At 35.2% G+C, this 15,169-nt stretch overlaps 1 protein-coding gene across 2 annotated transcripts in view; it reads right to left on the reverse strand.

Moving 5' to 3' along the window:
• Positions 1–15,169, reverse strand: part of LOC134538390 (DENN domain-containing protein 1A) — a 32,692-nt gene that overhangs the window by 14,469 nt on the left and 3,054 nt on the right. For both annotated transcript variants that reach the window (XM_063379676.1, XM_063379675.1), the window contains exons 4-11: positions 14,101–14,236; positions 11,132–11,185; positions 10,791–11,048; positions 9,712–9,813; positions 7,546–7,773; positions 5,973–6,149; positions 4,234–4,266; positions 2,075–2,337 (exon numbers count right to left, since the gene is read on the reverse strand). In XM_063379676.1, the coding sequence (XP_063235746.1) occupies positions 2,075–2,337; positions 4,234–4,266; positions 5,973–6,149; positions 7,546–7,773; positions 9,712–9,813; positions 10,791–11,048; positions 11,132–11,185; positions 14,101–14,236 (1,251 nt within the window). The remainder of the gene's footprint in view (positions 1–2,074; positions 2,338–4,233; positions 4,267–5,972; positions 6,150–7,545; positions 7,774–9,711; positions 9,814–10,790; positions 11,049–11,131; positions 11,186–14,100; positions 14,237–15,169) is intronic.

The following is a 15,169-nucleotide window of genomic DNA, read 5'->3' on the forward strand; positions in this document are numbered from 1 at the left end:
TGAAGCCCATCATGCAAATGACCAAAATGACCAAAATTGGCCGATCTTAATAATCGGCAATCGGCATCGGCTCACCCCTAATTTTAACTATTACTTTTATACATGTTTGCTATTTAATTTCTTCCAATCTATGTTATTCTGTTAAGGATAGGACAATGATAGGAAAAGTAGGAAACGAATGGGAGTGTTTCAAGGATGATGTGAAGGAAAATGGCTTACCCAACAAGATGCAGTCAAAAATAATATATTTGCGCCACGGACTCTGCAGCAATGCTAGGAGGAACGGGTTAGCAAAGAGCAATGAAAATGTTACATTGAAATGCATGAAAACAGAATCACGCCACGGACTCTGTCGCAATGCTAGGAGGTTCAGGTTAGCAAAGAGCAATATAATATGAGCGTAACGGGACACAGCGAAACGGGACAATGTGCATAACGGGACTCTTTTTCGTGCGTGCAGCCGGCGTTCATCAATTTATTAGACGTCACGTCAAAAAAATCAAACATAATAAAAAAATTATTAAGTATTCATGTGTAGATTTTTAGAGATAAATTTTATTAGAAATATTATTCACATGATTTAAGCCGATAATCACCTGTTATTTATAATTTGTGTGGCACTATAAACTGAAGTAAGGCGTCAAAGAACTCAATGTAAGTTAGACAAAGGCTGCTGGAAATTAAAGTTTTGTGACTTCCAGCATCGTTACTGTTAATTAAGGGACTTTTTTTTGTGATTTTTGGTGGCCAGTCCTTCAGTTTCGTTGCTTTCTCGATAATTCCGTGACTTGCAGACAGCCTGATTTCTGAATAAGTTTTGGGTTCTGGAGATACTCGATATTAAATATTTAGTGCATTATTAATGAAGTCTATAAAGTAATAATACTTACCATTTAGTTAGGCAATCCCCAAATTTTAAGAGAAAATTGAGTTACTGGATTGTACCTACCACTGTTACATTGATTAAAAAAACCATGAAGACAAAATATAAAAATCTAGTATACATCAAGAACCAAATTTTAAATAAATTTTTTACAAGAATTCAATAAAGTATTTTATTATTTTTAATATGTGCATAGTTCAAATCATTAAACATGGAATAGAAAACTATTCAAAGGAATTTTTGTAATGCAAGCATGATTTTGAAGGTGAAATAATATCATGTCTTGTTTCAATCAAGTTGAAAGGTTCTCAAAATAATGCATTGTTACTCAATGTATCTTTAACAGTGGGACATTCGGAATGAATAAACTCAACAACAGTTCAAGAAAACTGGGAAAAATATCCACCCAGGCCTACAGCCAGAAACCATCCCAGCTTTTGAATGTGTTATTTCAGGACACAATGACAAACTTAAAAAAAGGATAGCAAGATAGCCACTTCAGGATTCGAACCCAGGTTCTCTGGATTGTGAGAATTGTCTTACCACTGCACCACCTAGTTCTAGATTTTAAATACAGAATTCTGTGAAAATATGTCTGGTGGCAGCAGAGTTGCCTCATGTACACATACACACACACATGGCTACATAAAGTGACATAATAAATTGAGAATTTTTTTTTTTATATAAAGTCTGATGCAGAAAGGGAGTTAACGTAAATGCAAAAATCACATTAAAAAGATGTGAAAGTGACGAAAAATGTGAACAATAAAAAAAAAATGCATTGAATAAAAAATAAAAAATTCCTTGGTTAAAAAAAATTACATATCGTCGCTTAAGAAACAACACTGCCCAAGTGACATTTTTTTTTAATATGTGTTAAATTTTTGTTTCTCAACACAACCATTTAATCTTTTCTCACAAAGTGAATTCTAACACTATCATCCAGTTCCAGCATGGCTCAAAAATTATTAAGCTCTAAAGAAAAATTTTGCTTTTTGTCACATAGGCGGTGCTGTTTCTTAAGTGACGATAAAAACGTATATCACACTCGCCAACTTTATTTATAGCTTCAACGAAGAAGACCAATCGATAGATCGAAAATGACGTTGAATGATTCGACAGGAAGGAATCGGGAGCAGGTGAACCAAGCGAGCTGCCGCCGACGGACCGGGAAGGACGAGCGAACCGTACTTGACGTCGCCCGCGGACGTGTTCCTCTGCGGCCGGGGCTCCTTGCGGAACGAGGCGACGGCCGCAGGCTTGGCGACGTAGGCGGTGTGGGGCCGGCGCTTCTGCACCGGCGACGAGGGGGCAGACCGGGGCTTGTGGCCGGGCTCGCGGCGGTGGTGTCGCTCCAGCTCGTCAGCGTGCAGCGCCGAGTGGCTCTGCGGGTCTCTGAACATGGACCGGAGCTCCTTGTAGGCCGACCGCACGTCCTTCCCCCGCTCCTTCACCTGCGGGCAGTCCGTGGGGCGTGGTGGTTTCCAGGGGCGCAACAACAGGGGGGGACACAAGGGTATATTGCCCCCCCCCCCCTCTGAAACCTTGAAGTGGGGGCAAACGAGGGCAAAGAAAGTGCCGTGTAATCAATTTTTTTAGATGATGAAAACTGCTTAACATAGCACCATTTTCCACCTTGAAATACAAATTTTTCCCGTTTCAATAAGGGGGGGGGGGGGGAAATTGATGATTCTTTATAAAAAGGTATATTGCCGCCACCCCCCTCCCCCCCCCCCACCCTTGGTAATTTAGCTGTTGCGTACCTGGTGGTCTCCACAACTCTGATTTATGAGCAAACTTGAGTCGTACTCAAGCGGTATACAGGTATAGGCCGGGGTTGGAAAAAAAAACCAAACTACCTAATTTTTTTGGTTTGAACAAGGTTTTTTTACTATGTCATTAAATTAGTTTGGTTCTCGGCATGCTCAAATGAAAAACTACACAACATCCCGCTTTCTGCCACTTATTATGTTGAATAAGCAAAGTTACAAGAACTGAAGTCTAGTAAATCTGCACATCTGACTGGGACCTGAACACAGAAAGGGTATTTCCCCACATGAGTATTCTCAATAGAATGGAGTTTCTCACAGAATGAGGATTTACAGTACAATTGGGGATTTCCCACAGAATAGGGATTACCTATTTAATATCTTTTAATTTTAGATGTATATTAATCTGGGTATGATTTACAACTTACTTAGATAATTTAAATAAGATCTTTGGTAATTTTTTGTTCCTGTGAATCACTAGAAACATTCATGCCCAAACTTTTGTTATTAGAGTGTAAGTAGACCTTTCATTATATATATATATATATATATATATATATATATATATATATATATATATATATTAAAAAACATTATTTTAAAAAATATTTTTTATAAAAAGCACTTGTTTTAAACCATTGTGGTTTAAAGCAGCCAACCGTGTTATAGGCCCATTGTAATCTTTGATGTCCCGTCAATGTGGCTAATGCTTACATGCCTTTTTTTTATCATTACTATTATTTAAGGGCTATTTATGAAATTTTAACATGACACCTCCCTTGTATTTGCTGTTCTGTCACTAATATATTTCAAAAGATATTCACTAAGTGTGATATAATGGGTGTAAAAAGTCATCCAAGTGATAATACTAGAAACATGATTATATGGTGACTTGCAATAAAACCAAAATAACAATGAAAAACACACACCAAATAATATCAAACTGCAAGTTAATATACCATAAAGCTTAAAAATGCAATTAATATCATAAAATTAATTAGTATTTTAAATCAAAACTTAAATCACAAAAATATAAGCTTGTAATATAGTAAATTCAAAGATTGTGATTTAAGCATTTAGCATGTAGTTGTACCAAAAAGTACAGCCTAAATAAGTATAAGATTGGAAAAAAAATTACTTTCTTAGTTCTTGCATTTAGTTACTTATTTTTACATGGAGGTGTTGGTTTATTCTTAAAAAAACTAACATATTTTATGATTTATTTTATACTGTTCCGAGTAGTAAGACATGCTGATTAAATATTTTTATATTGTAAAAGTGCATCATCTATCATTCAAAATTAGACTTTTTTGGTGAAATAAGTATCATGAAACATTAAGTATAATACGTATTTGTTGAATAACATGGTAGATTTATGAACTGAAATTCATAATAAAAAAAAATTAAAACAGAAACCTCCTATTTTGAAAACAAAATTGGCCTAAAAATAACACCATTAAATCTTGTCTCTAATAATCACACAAAATATACAACATCCTAAAAAATTTTGTGATGTAAATCCAACACTTCTAGGAAATAATTATGATTTACAGTATTTATACACTTTTACATGTTACTTACAGATTTCACAGCTGATTTCATTGCCGGGTTCGCCTGAAATAACAACATGAAACCAAAAATGAAAAGCAAAGCAAACATAAAATCAGTATGTACTTTCATATGGATGCAAACAAAAGATCCACAAAAACAGCAAACTCCCAGATCAAATGCAAAATAAATAATTAAGTCGTGCAGTAAAATATAATGCATTTCAATCAATTTGAATTTATGTGCTAAAGAAATTTCACTCTGTGAAAACTACTAATGGCATAATAGTCAATCATAAAATAAACAAAGAAAAATAAAATAACTAAACATACATTGCTTGCAACATAAATTGTACTCAGTATATGTCTCAGTGTCGTCGTCCCCCCCCCCCCCCCAAACTATTTTCTTGGAATAGTCTCACCTTCTAAGTATTTTTGAGTTGTGGACTTTCCTTGTCGCCTCCTGAGTCTCGTCACCATGACTCATTTCTTTCGCTGTCTGCCAGGCCTAAATGTACTTACACACCTGCAACCTCCAGCTGCAGTCAGCAAGTCAAAAGTCAAAAGTCAGTTTACGGATGCCACATGCTTACTGCTTCTTGCCCGTTTACAGACGCACTATCTTGAAAGGTTAAATGTTCTCGACCATCATTCCTAGATGTATGCCCTAAGTTTGTTTACAGACGCGTTTCTTGGCACTGCGCAGCCTTTTGCGACCTGAAGAATACTGCAAAATATTCGCAAGACAGTTACGCGTCCCGTGTGGCGAGAGGGCCAGAGTTTGCTACTGCGTTCTTTGGGCACAATAAACGTCCTTGCACAGTAAAATTTTATTGACTTGCCTTTTACCGACTGTCAACTTTGTCTATGCTCTGGTGGGAACCCCCTGCCTCATTACGACCCCAGAAAAGACACGAAGCAGCTGAAGTGTTCTCAGCATCCGTGTCTTGGCTGCCTTGCGATCAGATGGCAACCAAGACACACATAAGCGTCTCAATCCCTTTCCACTCCCTTCCTAAGAATCAAGTGTTTCGGATTTCAAACTTTAACCTTTAACTCTTCAAACAAATGAACATCTCACCTTATACGCCAGAAAATACGGTACAACTACACCTAGTTCATGCATAAATGAACATTTTCTGAAGGAGTGATTAATGTCTACTTTCAGTATCCCCCCATACACAGACATGCATCAAACAAGGAGAACTGCTATTTTGTGAAAAAATGCCAATTTTAACAATTATTTTCAATATGCTATTAGATAAGCCTGACTACCAAAATAAAAATTTTCTGATCCTTGCATCTCTTTCAGGATAATTTTGGTAACAAAATAAAACTATACCCAATCAGTTATCCACTGTAAAAACTTTTTTTGCAAGTACAAAAAGAATACACTGTGTGGGATAATAGTCACAGTCACATTTACAGCAAAACAAAAAATAAATATTATGTAATTTTTGCAACATAACATACACATAAATACAGGAAAATAAATGTAGTACTGCAATACTTACCACTATTTCCAAATGATTAATAACTATACAGTTTGCTATAACATACAGTTCGCTATGCATTTCACTTACTTAAAACTTTCTTTTCAAATATTAAACAATTATGGGTATTCATAGGCAATATAGTATTTTACTGTAAAAAAAGTCTTGCTGTAAACAAAAAGCTTAAATTATATTTAGCACACAACGAATTATAAATATTTTTGGAGAATAAATTTTGTTAAGTCATGCATACAATAAATAATAAAGCGCTATATATTACCTTACTCTTAACATTTTTTATGAAAGCGCTTCCTTCCTTCTTCATTGTGTACGTCCATTCTTTGTACTGCTGCTTCAGTTTGGAGCTTGACTTGCCGGAATAATTACACGCTTCCAACTCAAACTCGTCAGAGAAACCAAGGCCGTTGTTCAACATGTCCAGTCTCTCTTCGATGAACTGTGGACAACAACAGCTGTGCAGACTCCACGTAAGAACAGCTGTCCGTGACATAACAGGACATTTACACAAATCTGACATACAATTCCCCTAACTTTTTCCTCACTAAAATTTCAAATTTCCATTACTATTGCATTTAAATAATTTACCTAATTTTAAATTTATCTGGAAGAAATAAAGAAAATTCACACTCCTCCACACCCATGGCTACCTTAAAATTTATTAATAAAAATTAAACTCAAAACCTTGCATACAAAATTTTATAGCGTGTACAACAATGCACTACAACACCACCCGAAAGAAAATTCTCTGATTTTCCCTGACTTTCCAGAACGAGGATACCCTGATTAATAATGAATTTTCAAAGTAAATTTTAATAAACAGTAACACTGTCACCAGTTCGAATAATTCTGTGCTTATTTAACTTATTTACTGATGCTTCAAGTCTCGTCAACGAGGTCACTGAGAGAATGAAAAACATGCGTCAGTCAGAAAGATCAGGGGAAAATCTAAATCATTCCTGCATTCGTCCTGGAATGATGAATAAAAAAAATGAAAACCAAAATCAGGATGGATGGAGAAGGATTTGAACCCTGAACCTCCCAAAGACAAGTTCATCATTTTACCATTGCACCAACTCACTGGGTGGTTTGAATAATTTTAAAATTGACTATACAGTACACAGATATTTAGCTGAATTGATGAATTTGTAATTGTTTTGGTGAAAGGGTTGACTTGATCAGAAACTACCAGCAACTACAAGTAACAATATACAGGTGGCCATTAAAATTAAATTTAAATTAATGGTCCAAACATACACACAATGACTTGTCACTATTAAAAGTTACACCTGCCAAAGATATCAGAGCATTTCAAACCTGAAAATTTCCTGTACTAGCAACTCGCAATCTTTACATTTTGCAACCTAAGTTCGTAATCTACACGCTTCCTCAAATAACCTACTTTCTTGTTTAAAATTTTCATAAATTTCATTTATCAATTACAAGAAATCATTCACATGATTTCAGAAATAATGAAAATTAAACACAAAATCACGAATCAAATCAACACCCGAAATGTTACAAAAATTACTTCTGAAATATGCTGTACTTGCATAAACAGGTTGTTCGCAAATTGTAGGGCATAAATTTATGAGTGGCAGAAAAAAAAAAGTTAAGGAACCTATGTTTAGAAACTAATTCCTGCAAAGTTACTGGCAGAAACAGTAGCACAATCACAGGGCAATGTACAATGTAGTTAAAACGCTTCTTGGGAAACAGGCAACAAGCCGGGCACAGACATTTAAAATTAGCCATACACAATTTGGTGTACATCACTCTTCAGTGGTAACGAAGTTTCATTAAGAAAGCGACGGGTGGTTAAGGGCGACGCTCACCTGCTGGAATATCTGCAGCTCCAGCATCTTGCGCAGGAACGGCTGCATGGGCGCGGGCCGCGACTCGACGAAGGCGTCCGCGCTGAAGGTGATCCGCTCGCCCTGGCAGAACTTGAGGGCGTCGCGGTAGCCCCCGATGAGCTGCACCAGGGCCCGGAGGAAGGCCCGCGAGACCCCGTCGCCCAGCAGGCTCGCCCTGTTGCGCAGCTGCCGCCTCAGCGAGGTCACCTGCGGCACGCCGCGGGGACTCCTCACAGTGCAGCGTTCGTAGACATCGCGCATGCCGCCCCTCGAGGTCGCTACTGCCGCACCTCCGACGCGAGGAAAAAGATCTAATTTTCGTAATCAACTCGTGGGGGAAAAAAAACTATATATTTTACAAGCTGTCACATGCAGAACTAATACAACCAGGGAAGAAACACAAACCAGAGGCACTATCTTTAAATTCAGCAGTTTTTTAAGTGACTTCAAAATTCACATTTTATTTAACCCTTTCAGACACACCTAGTCAATTCCTACAATATATACTTAATTTAAATTTTTTTTTTTTAATTTTAACTAATTTTTTTTGTGTGGTAATAATATTACACTATAATTATAATATTAATGTAGAATTATTTTGTAATAATAAAAGTAAAATAAAATGTATTTAATTATTTCATAGCCTTGAAGTATGATGTCCACTGGAATGTAGGTACACCCCAACCCATGCATTTCAGGTTTGAAAAAATCAATTTTTCATTGAGATATAAATGATTCACTTCAGTGGACGACTAGCCTGAAAGGTTAACCAATAAAACTGTGTCGATATGATGGCAAATAAGATTACAGAACGACCGGATTATGATTTTAAAGTGAAACGGGCATAAAAAAAATGCTGTCCAAAATCCCTAAAAAAAAAAAAATTAATAACAAAAAAGATCCACTCAAAATTATTCAGGGTGGTATAGAAGACCAATAAAAATGTTTCTCATTAATAAAAATACTAACCCTATTGGGTTCTCGGTGGCTGTGATCGATAATGCAACATGCTCACATACTGTGGAAAGGAACGAGAGTTTGATTTACGAGCACCGAGTTGGTACCCAAGAGGTGTGGAGCCCACTATAATCTTGGAAGGTCCATTTGCCTGAAGCATCCGAGCATAACCGTGCAATGTAAAACGCTACCAAACAAAAAAGTAATATCCCTAATGAGACAAAATTAATGCACATTTCTTTATATTTATAGCATTTATAAACTTATGAATAAACTGTCTAGTTCAGTTTTAAAATGTAGTATTATTTTTTATTATTATTGTTGTCCAAAACACTTGAACCTACACATAAAATGTGTTCAGATAAGTATTTAATTAACACCTATTTAATAACCTTTCTGAGCAATTCAAATATGATCAAATCCTCAAAACCCTAAGCATGCTAACACTGCTGTTTAGAAGAAAAGTGGTAGATGCTGTTTCCAAATTTTTTTTCTGATGTTTAACATAGCTCCGAAATTTTCGAAAAATTTTTTTTTAAGATTTGAGAGTTTTTTTTTCTGAAACAAAGGACACCTCAGCTACTGAAGTCAAGAAATGACAAAACTGTTGGACAAATAATAATTGTAACAAGCCTTTTAAAAGATCTGGACCCTTTTACTAGATGAAAAATCTCAGTGAAAATTATTGATTAATTGTTTCGTATGATGAAGATACATATACAAATAAACATTGTTTTAAATAACATGTTAATAAAAATTTAACTAGCAATGAATTAGAATAGTGTCACGTATATATACCTCTTTTATTGTTTTCCTGGTGCCATTCTCTTTGTTTGTCACATCTTTGTAATGTTTTTGTCCTTGTGGTATTCTTTATATTTAAGTTATCCTGTGTTTGTAAGTGTAATGTTTGTCTGTGTATATATTCTATTATTTGTTAAGTGCCTGCCTCTTCAACACTTCGACTGTTGGCAGGCACTCAAATTGTTAATATATAAAAAAAGAAAATTATTTTTATTATTTTTCTTACAATGGTTATCATATCGTCAGTATCTATTCTACAATTGGATATAAAAACTTACCACCTTCATGTGCAAAAGCCTTCACATTACTGTTGACTAACAAGCGGCACTTATTTAATTAAGACTTGAAGGATGCAACGTCCTGCCAGTAAACCTAACATCTTACCACATCCTGGGGAAGACTTTCGAGATCCATGAAAGGCGTTTCGACGACGTTGGTGTCGGCGTCCAAGACTACCACATCACCTAGTTCGGAAGTGCGAGCTCTCTGTAAATGAAATACACGCCATTGTCAAATAAATGTGTTGACTGTGCCAATTTATTTATATCACTAAAATTGAAAAATCAGTTAAATTATAACACAGTTTCCAAAGAAATATAATTCTAATTGTGTCTACTTTCCTTAAAAATATTAATTTCATCTTAAGTACTCTTAAATTAATAATACATATGAAATCACACATTTGAATACCAGTTAGACTGGCACTGTGTTTATTCCAAAAGCATCATATGTAACGTTCAACACAAAAAAAAACTTTGTTTTAACATGATGTTTTAAAGTATTTTTTTCCTCTCCAGAAATCTTGTCCAAATCTCACTTTGCTTGTATCATCAATTTCTTCAGCAGTGATAAAATAATGTGGTAAAAACAATTACTACTACAGCAGATACAAAGCGAGTGCAAGGGGTATTGTGAGCGGAAGGGGAGGGGGGGAAGTTGAACTGATAAAGAACTTACACTGGGTAAAATTATGTTAATGGCCAAGAATAGAGCCCGGGAGAAACACTAGTGTCTGACCACAGAACCCCTTCCATTTCCCCCTCATTTTTCAAGAGCTTCTGTATATGCCACTGAGAATTATGTATTGTAAAATAAATTATAATTAATTATATCGTTCTGAAGCAATGTAGCCAAACAGTAAACAAAACACACAAAACCTACAAAAAAATAAAAGAGACAATTTTTTTTTTTGATGGTTCTTTTATTTTCGACCAGCCTGACAGATTCATGAGTGATGGGAATGGGCATGAGAAAGGTAAATTAAGGTTAAGGGCAAATAAGCACCTTATGAACACTTTCACACTCACACACGTACCGTACCCCAAATACTGGCAGCCAGAGCTTATCTCGGCGGCTGAATATATACAATCCTTCTATCAGAAAAAGGAATAACATTTTATTGAAAACAGAATCAAAACCTCCCGATCAACACCATTCACAGGTGGTGAGAGAGAGTACCGTACCTTCAAAACTGGTTCCGGCACACCAATCAAGTAAGGCATAGGTGCGAGCAGGTAGTCGATTAGCGCCATCGGTAGGACTGGGATGAATATATGTTGCCAGTTCATGGGGTAGATGACCGCGTTGGCCGACTGTACGCAGGCACTCAGTCTGTACAACTTTTTCGAAGTGAAAATTATCCGCCGCTCATACAGCATCGACGCAAAAATTACCATCATGTTGTGAGCGTCGACGGCGTTGTAATACTCCGTGAGGTTTCGCTGGAAGAAACGTGAGAACAATAAACTGTGAAGCACATGCAAAAATAAAAACCAGCGAAATTCAGCGAGGATGCACAACTCACGTTTTCTGGAATGCAGGGCAGCTGGTACTGATTCGGGCAAGCGCATACAAAATTCTGTAACAATTGGTAAACAAAAAATATTAATCTCTAACATCATTACGTGATACCCTTGCTACATGCCAATATCTTCGATTTTTAAAAAAATATATATTCATAACACACAGAGATGTCTTATAATTTTATGGCTCTAAAATTCCCATGACTTAGCTTTAGAAACTTGCTGAATTCAAAATTGGTGGCCATTGTAAGTTTTATGTCAGACACAGTCACCCACTTTAAATAATAAGTTATTTTCTCCAGAGATTACATGTGGGTGCCTGTTCATTAAAACTATAAGACAATAGAAAACTAATGTTGGAAAGATAAAGTTTGTCTTGCTGTGTCAATAATTAGGATAAATATGTCAGAAATGAAAAAAAAAAATTACCAAATAGTACAAGAGGACAAGATATGTTCTTCCTTGATAACCCTGTGTTACCAAAGGTCTTATACGCTTTATAAAATCTATATGGGAATTTTATTACCTACAAATAAGTTTGACTTAATTTTCTAATAAAAAATTAATTTATTAACTAAACAAAAACTACTTTCTACCAGATACTCATAGAAAAATAAAAATACAATCCACAATTAGTACAGCAGGCTTCAATATTTTCTACTAAAGTTCTGCACATCATTGAGTGAATACAGAGGTATAACAAGTAGTTTACAAGCCTCGACATCACACCAAAATGTGTTTTCATGCAAAAACATTGATTTGTCTTACAATAATTACAAAAACAACAATAGTTATTATAAAGACATATTTTTCACAGTTTTAAAACTTATTATTTTATATCAAGTGCTTTCCAACATTGTCGATGATGCAATGCAAATGGATTTTGAGTTATTAAGCATTTCTAATGTACAAGTTGAGTTGTGACAGTGAGCTTAGTGTCCACAAACAATGTGGTTATGTCTGGTAGCGCTGTTAACTGTGCAAAAGGCACACGTTAGATGTCAAAGTAACATTTGACAACTTAGAAGCACAAAATATATCACATTTATGAAGTTTTACTCAGACATATTAACAGGTTAACTTTAAAATCACGTGTCACTATAGTAATGTTTACGTTAAAAAAAAAAATTGGTTGTCTGTAAAGTCGGTTTACGGACAATAGTTTAACGTGACGTCATAACAAAACATTAATGAAATGATTGATCCAGAAGAAAAGGAAATATCATATTCGGCCTGAGACTGAGCCGTAATAGGTTTTTGCAACCAAACCATTTAGGCATAAAAAATATTATATTCTTTGAGGAAGAATTTTTTTTTGAAATTTTTCTATCTTTTGTATGATAAAATCTACCTCTGAATACTTTTATGAATAAAATTGAATCATTTTTATTGAATTATCACTATTTTGTATGGATACAAAGGAGTGAAATGAAATTTACAATTTAATTAATAAATTTACTTTTATTTGCATTAATTATTCAAATATATTTATTACCTTTGAAATGTTACGTGCGCCGTATTTATTTTTACAATTACAAAAAAAAAATTCGCACCTACCGGGATTCGAACCTAAAACCTTACAATTAGAAGCAAGCGCCGCTGATCGCTCACCCACGAGGCCATATTCGATTATTAATAATTTCAGATGTTATATATACATTTATAAAAATTTTGTTCACGGTAGGGGAATAATATTTGTTCGCTTTTATAACTCGATTTTATAACAAATATGCATCCCAAATACACAAAACTTATTTATAGTGTATTACAATATTTTTTAAAACATTGTGCAAAAGATCCCGGGTGTAATTTGAATTATTATGTGTAACTGTAAAACACCATTGTCGGTTCAAAACGTATTTGAATATTCAACATTACTTTTAAATAACTGTACCAATTGTGCTGAAAATCGGTGGACAATCGTTAAATTACATAATATTAATAATTCAAACGACGAAAATATGATTGAAAAGTCAAATCGATGGTCGTTACAATCGAGTGGAAGAGAGATGCCACGCATGCGTAGGCCCTACAATGAGCATGAAGAGAGATGCCACGCATGCGTACAATGAGCAAACACGTCACATCCGTAGTGGGACACTTTTTCGTGCGTGCAGTCGGCGTTCATCGATTTATTAGACGTTGTCACGTCAAAAATATACATGTATTTATTTTCCAGATGTGTATCCTCGGTGCTGATCAGTCACGCAAACATGTCACGTGTTTGTCTGCAACGCTGAAGCCGGCCACAAAATTTCATCATTGCATGCAGTCAGGCAGCGAAATACACAGGTCTCTTAAAAATTAATACAAATATCAAGAGACAAATCGTTCACTGCACACTGACGAACCAGAACAAGAGACACCTCTTTCAATCAGAAAGTAACCATTCGTAAAAAAAAAAATAGGGCTGTTCCGATACCCGATCAGATATTGGCTGTTGACATACACCAAGGTATGGCCCAAAGTATTGGCATAGGTATCGAAGGTACTGGAAAAAAAATGTAGTACTCAGAACTTTAATATTTTTACAAAAAAAAAATACTCATGTTTTTTATAGTTTAAAAATATTTTATTTTTATAGATTTATTTTAACTACATTTTTAAAGGCAAATCTTACACACTGATAACTTAGGCACTGTTTAACTACAAGTACTAAATATAAATAAGATGTTTACCCAAAAATTAGGTGATGCACAATTTCCAATAAAATTTGCTTTGAATTTAGATTTAGGGGAAAAAAATTACATCCTCTAAAAGATTTTTTAAAAATTATGTTTCAATTATTTATTCATTAAGTGTAGCCAGTTGATCGGTGGAGGTATCAAGTGTATCGGGGTATTGTAGTTGGTATAGTGGTATCTGGTATTGGTATCGGAAAAGAAGGTAACGAAACAACCCTAAAAAAATATTGAAAACCACCCTAAAAAAATTAAGATGAAACAAAATGCTATTTTCAAATTTCACTCACATCTCTCCCTTCATTAAAGGAAACGTGTAACGTCCCACCGGGACTTGGTATATTACTGCAGTACACAGCTTCCAGGAACGTCCACAGCTCATCCGATTTCGGCCCGTGGGTTATCTGAGCAATTTGGTTCAACAGCCTGCGAAAAATTACCAGAGTTCATAAGAACAAAGTTGTAAAACAGACTCTCTCCTATTGGCCTCTGCTGGCCGCCATGTTGATGACGACAACTCGAGGAACCTGTCTAAAAGTGTCTCTAGTTGCTGGCATATTCAGTTTAGTTGGGCTGCTGATCTACTGTGGAGTTTGTCTGGTTTAAGGCTAGCCGGTTAAGAGGGAGTCCACTGTAGCATAACAAGGTTCAAGAGCGTATGCAGCTCAAAACAGAAACTAGGATATTTTTCTGACTTCAACCTCTCCCATGGTATCATAAATTATGACAAAAGGAAGATCATCTCATTTATTAAAAAAAAAAAAAAATTTTTTTGAACATTAGTTAAAGAGCATTAGTTACAAAATGCTCCTTGTTTGAGAAAACCCATAAGGTAAATGCTTAGCATGTCCAACCCATTTGACCTGTTTTCACCAATAGTGCTTCTTGGCCATATTTTAATACATTAAATACAATCATATTTTCCAGTTTTATTTCTCTTACCCTTCAGAAGGTTCACTTTCGTTCAACACTTTGGATCACTTCCAAAGGCTTCCACGATAGTGGTAGGTGAGTATTCTGAAGGGTAAGTGGTAGGTGAGTATTCTGACCATTCAAACATCATAGCCCATAATTTGAAAAAAAATATATACACATATATATATATATATATATATATATATATATATATATATATATATATATATGTATGTATAAAAAATGACCACAACAGGGTTTGCTGGATTTCAAAACACAAGCCCAGATGTTTCTAGCTAAGAATAAAAAAAGCATGACTTAAACAGCAACTTATCCATTCTCATAAATGGTTTGTACACCTCTTGAGCAATAAAAAATTAAGAAATTTTTAAGAATCACTTTACTTCATCGCCTTTAACACTATCAAGAGGTAGAAAACTATTT

This window comes from Bacillus rossius, chromosome 13 (genome assembly GCF_032445375.1).
Source record: "Bacillus rossius redtenbacheri isolate Brsri chromosome 13, Brsri_v3, whole genome shotgun sequence".
Taxonomy (NCBI): domain Eukaryota; kingdom Metazoa; phylum Arthropoda; class Insecta; order Phasmatodea; family Bacillidae; genus Bacillus; species Bacillus rossius.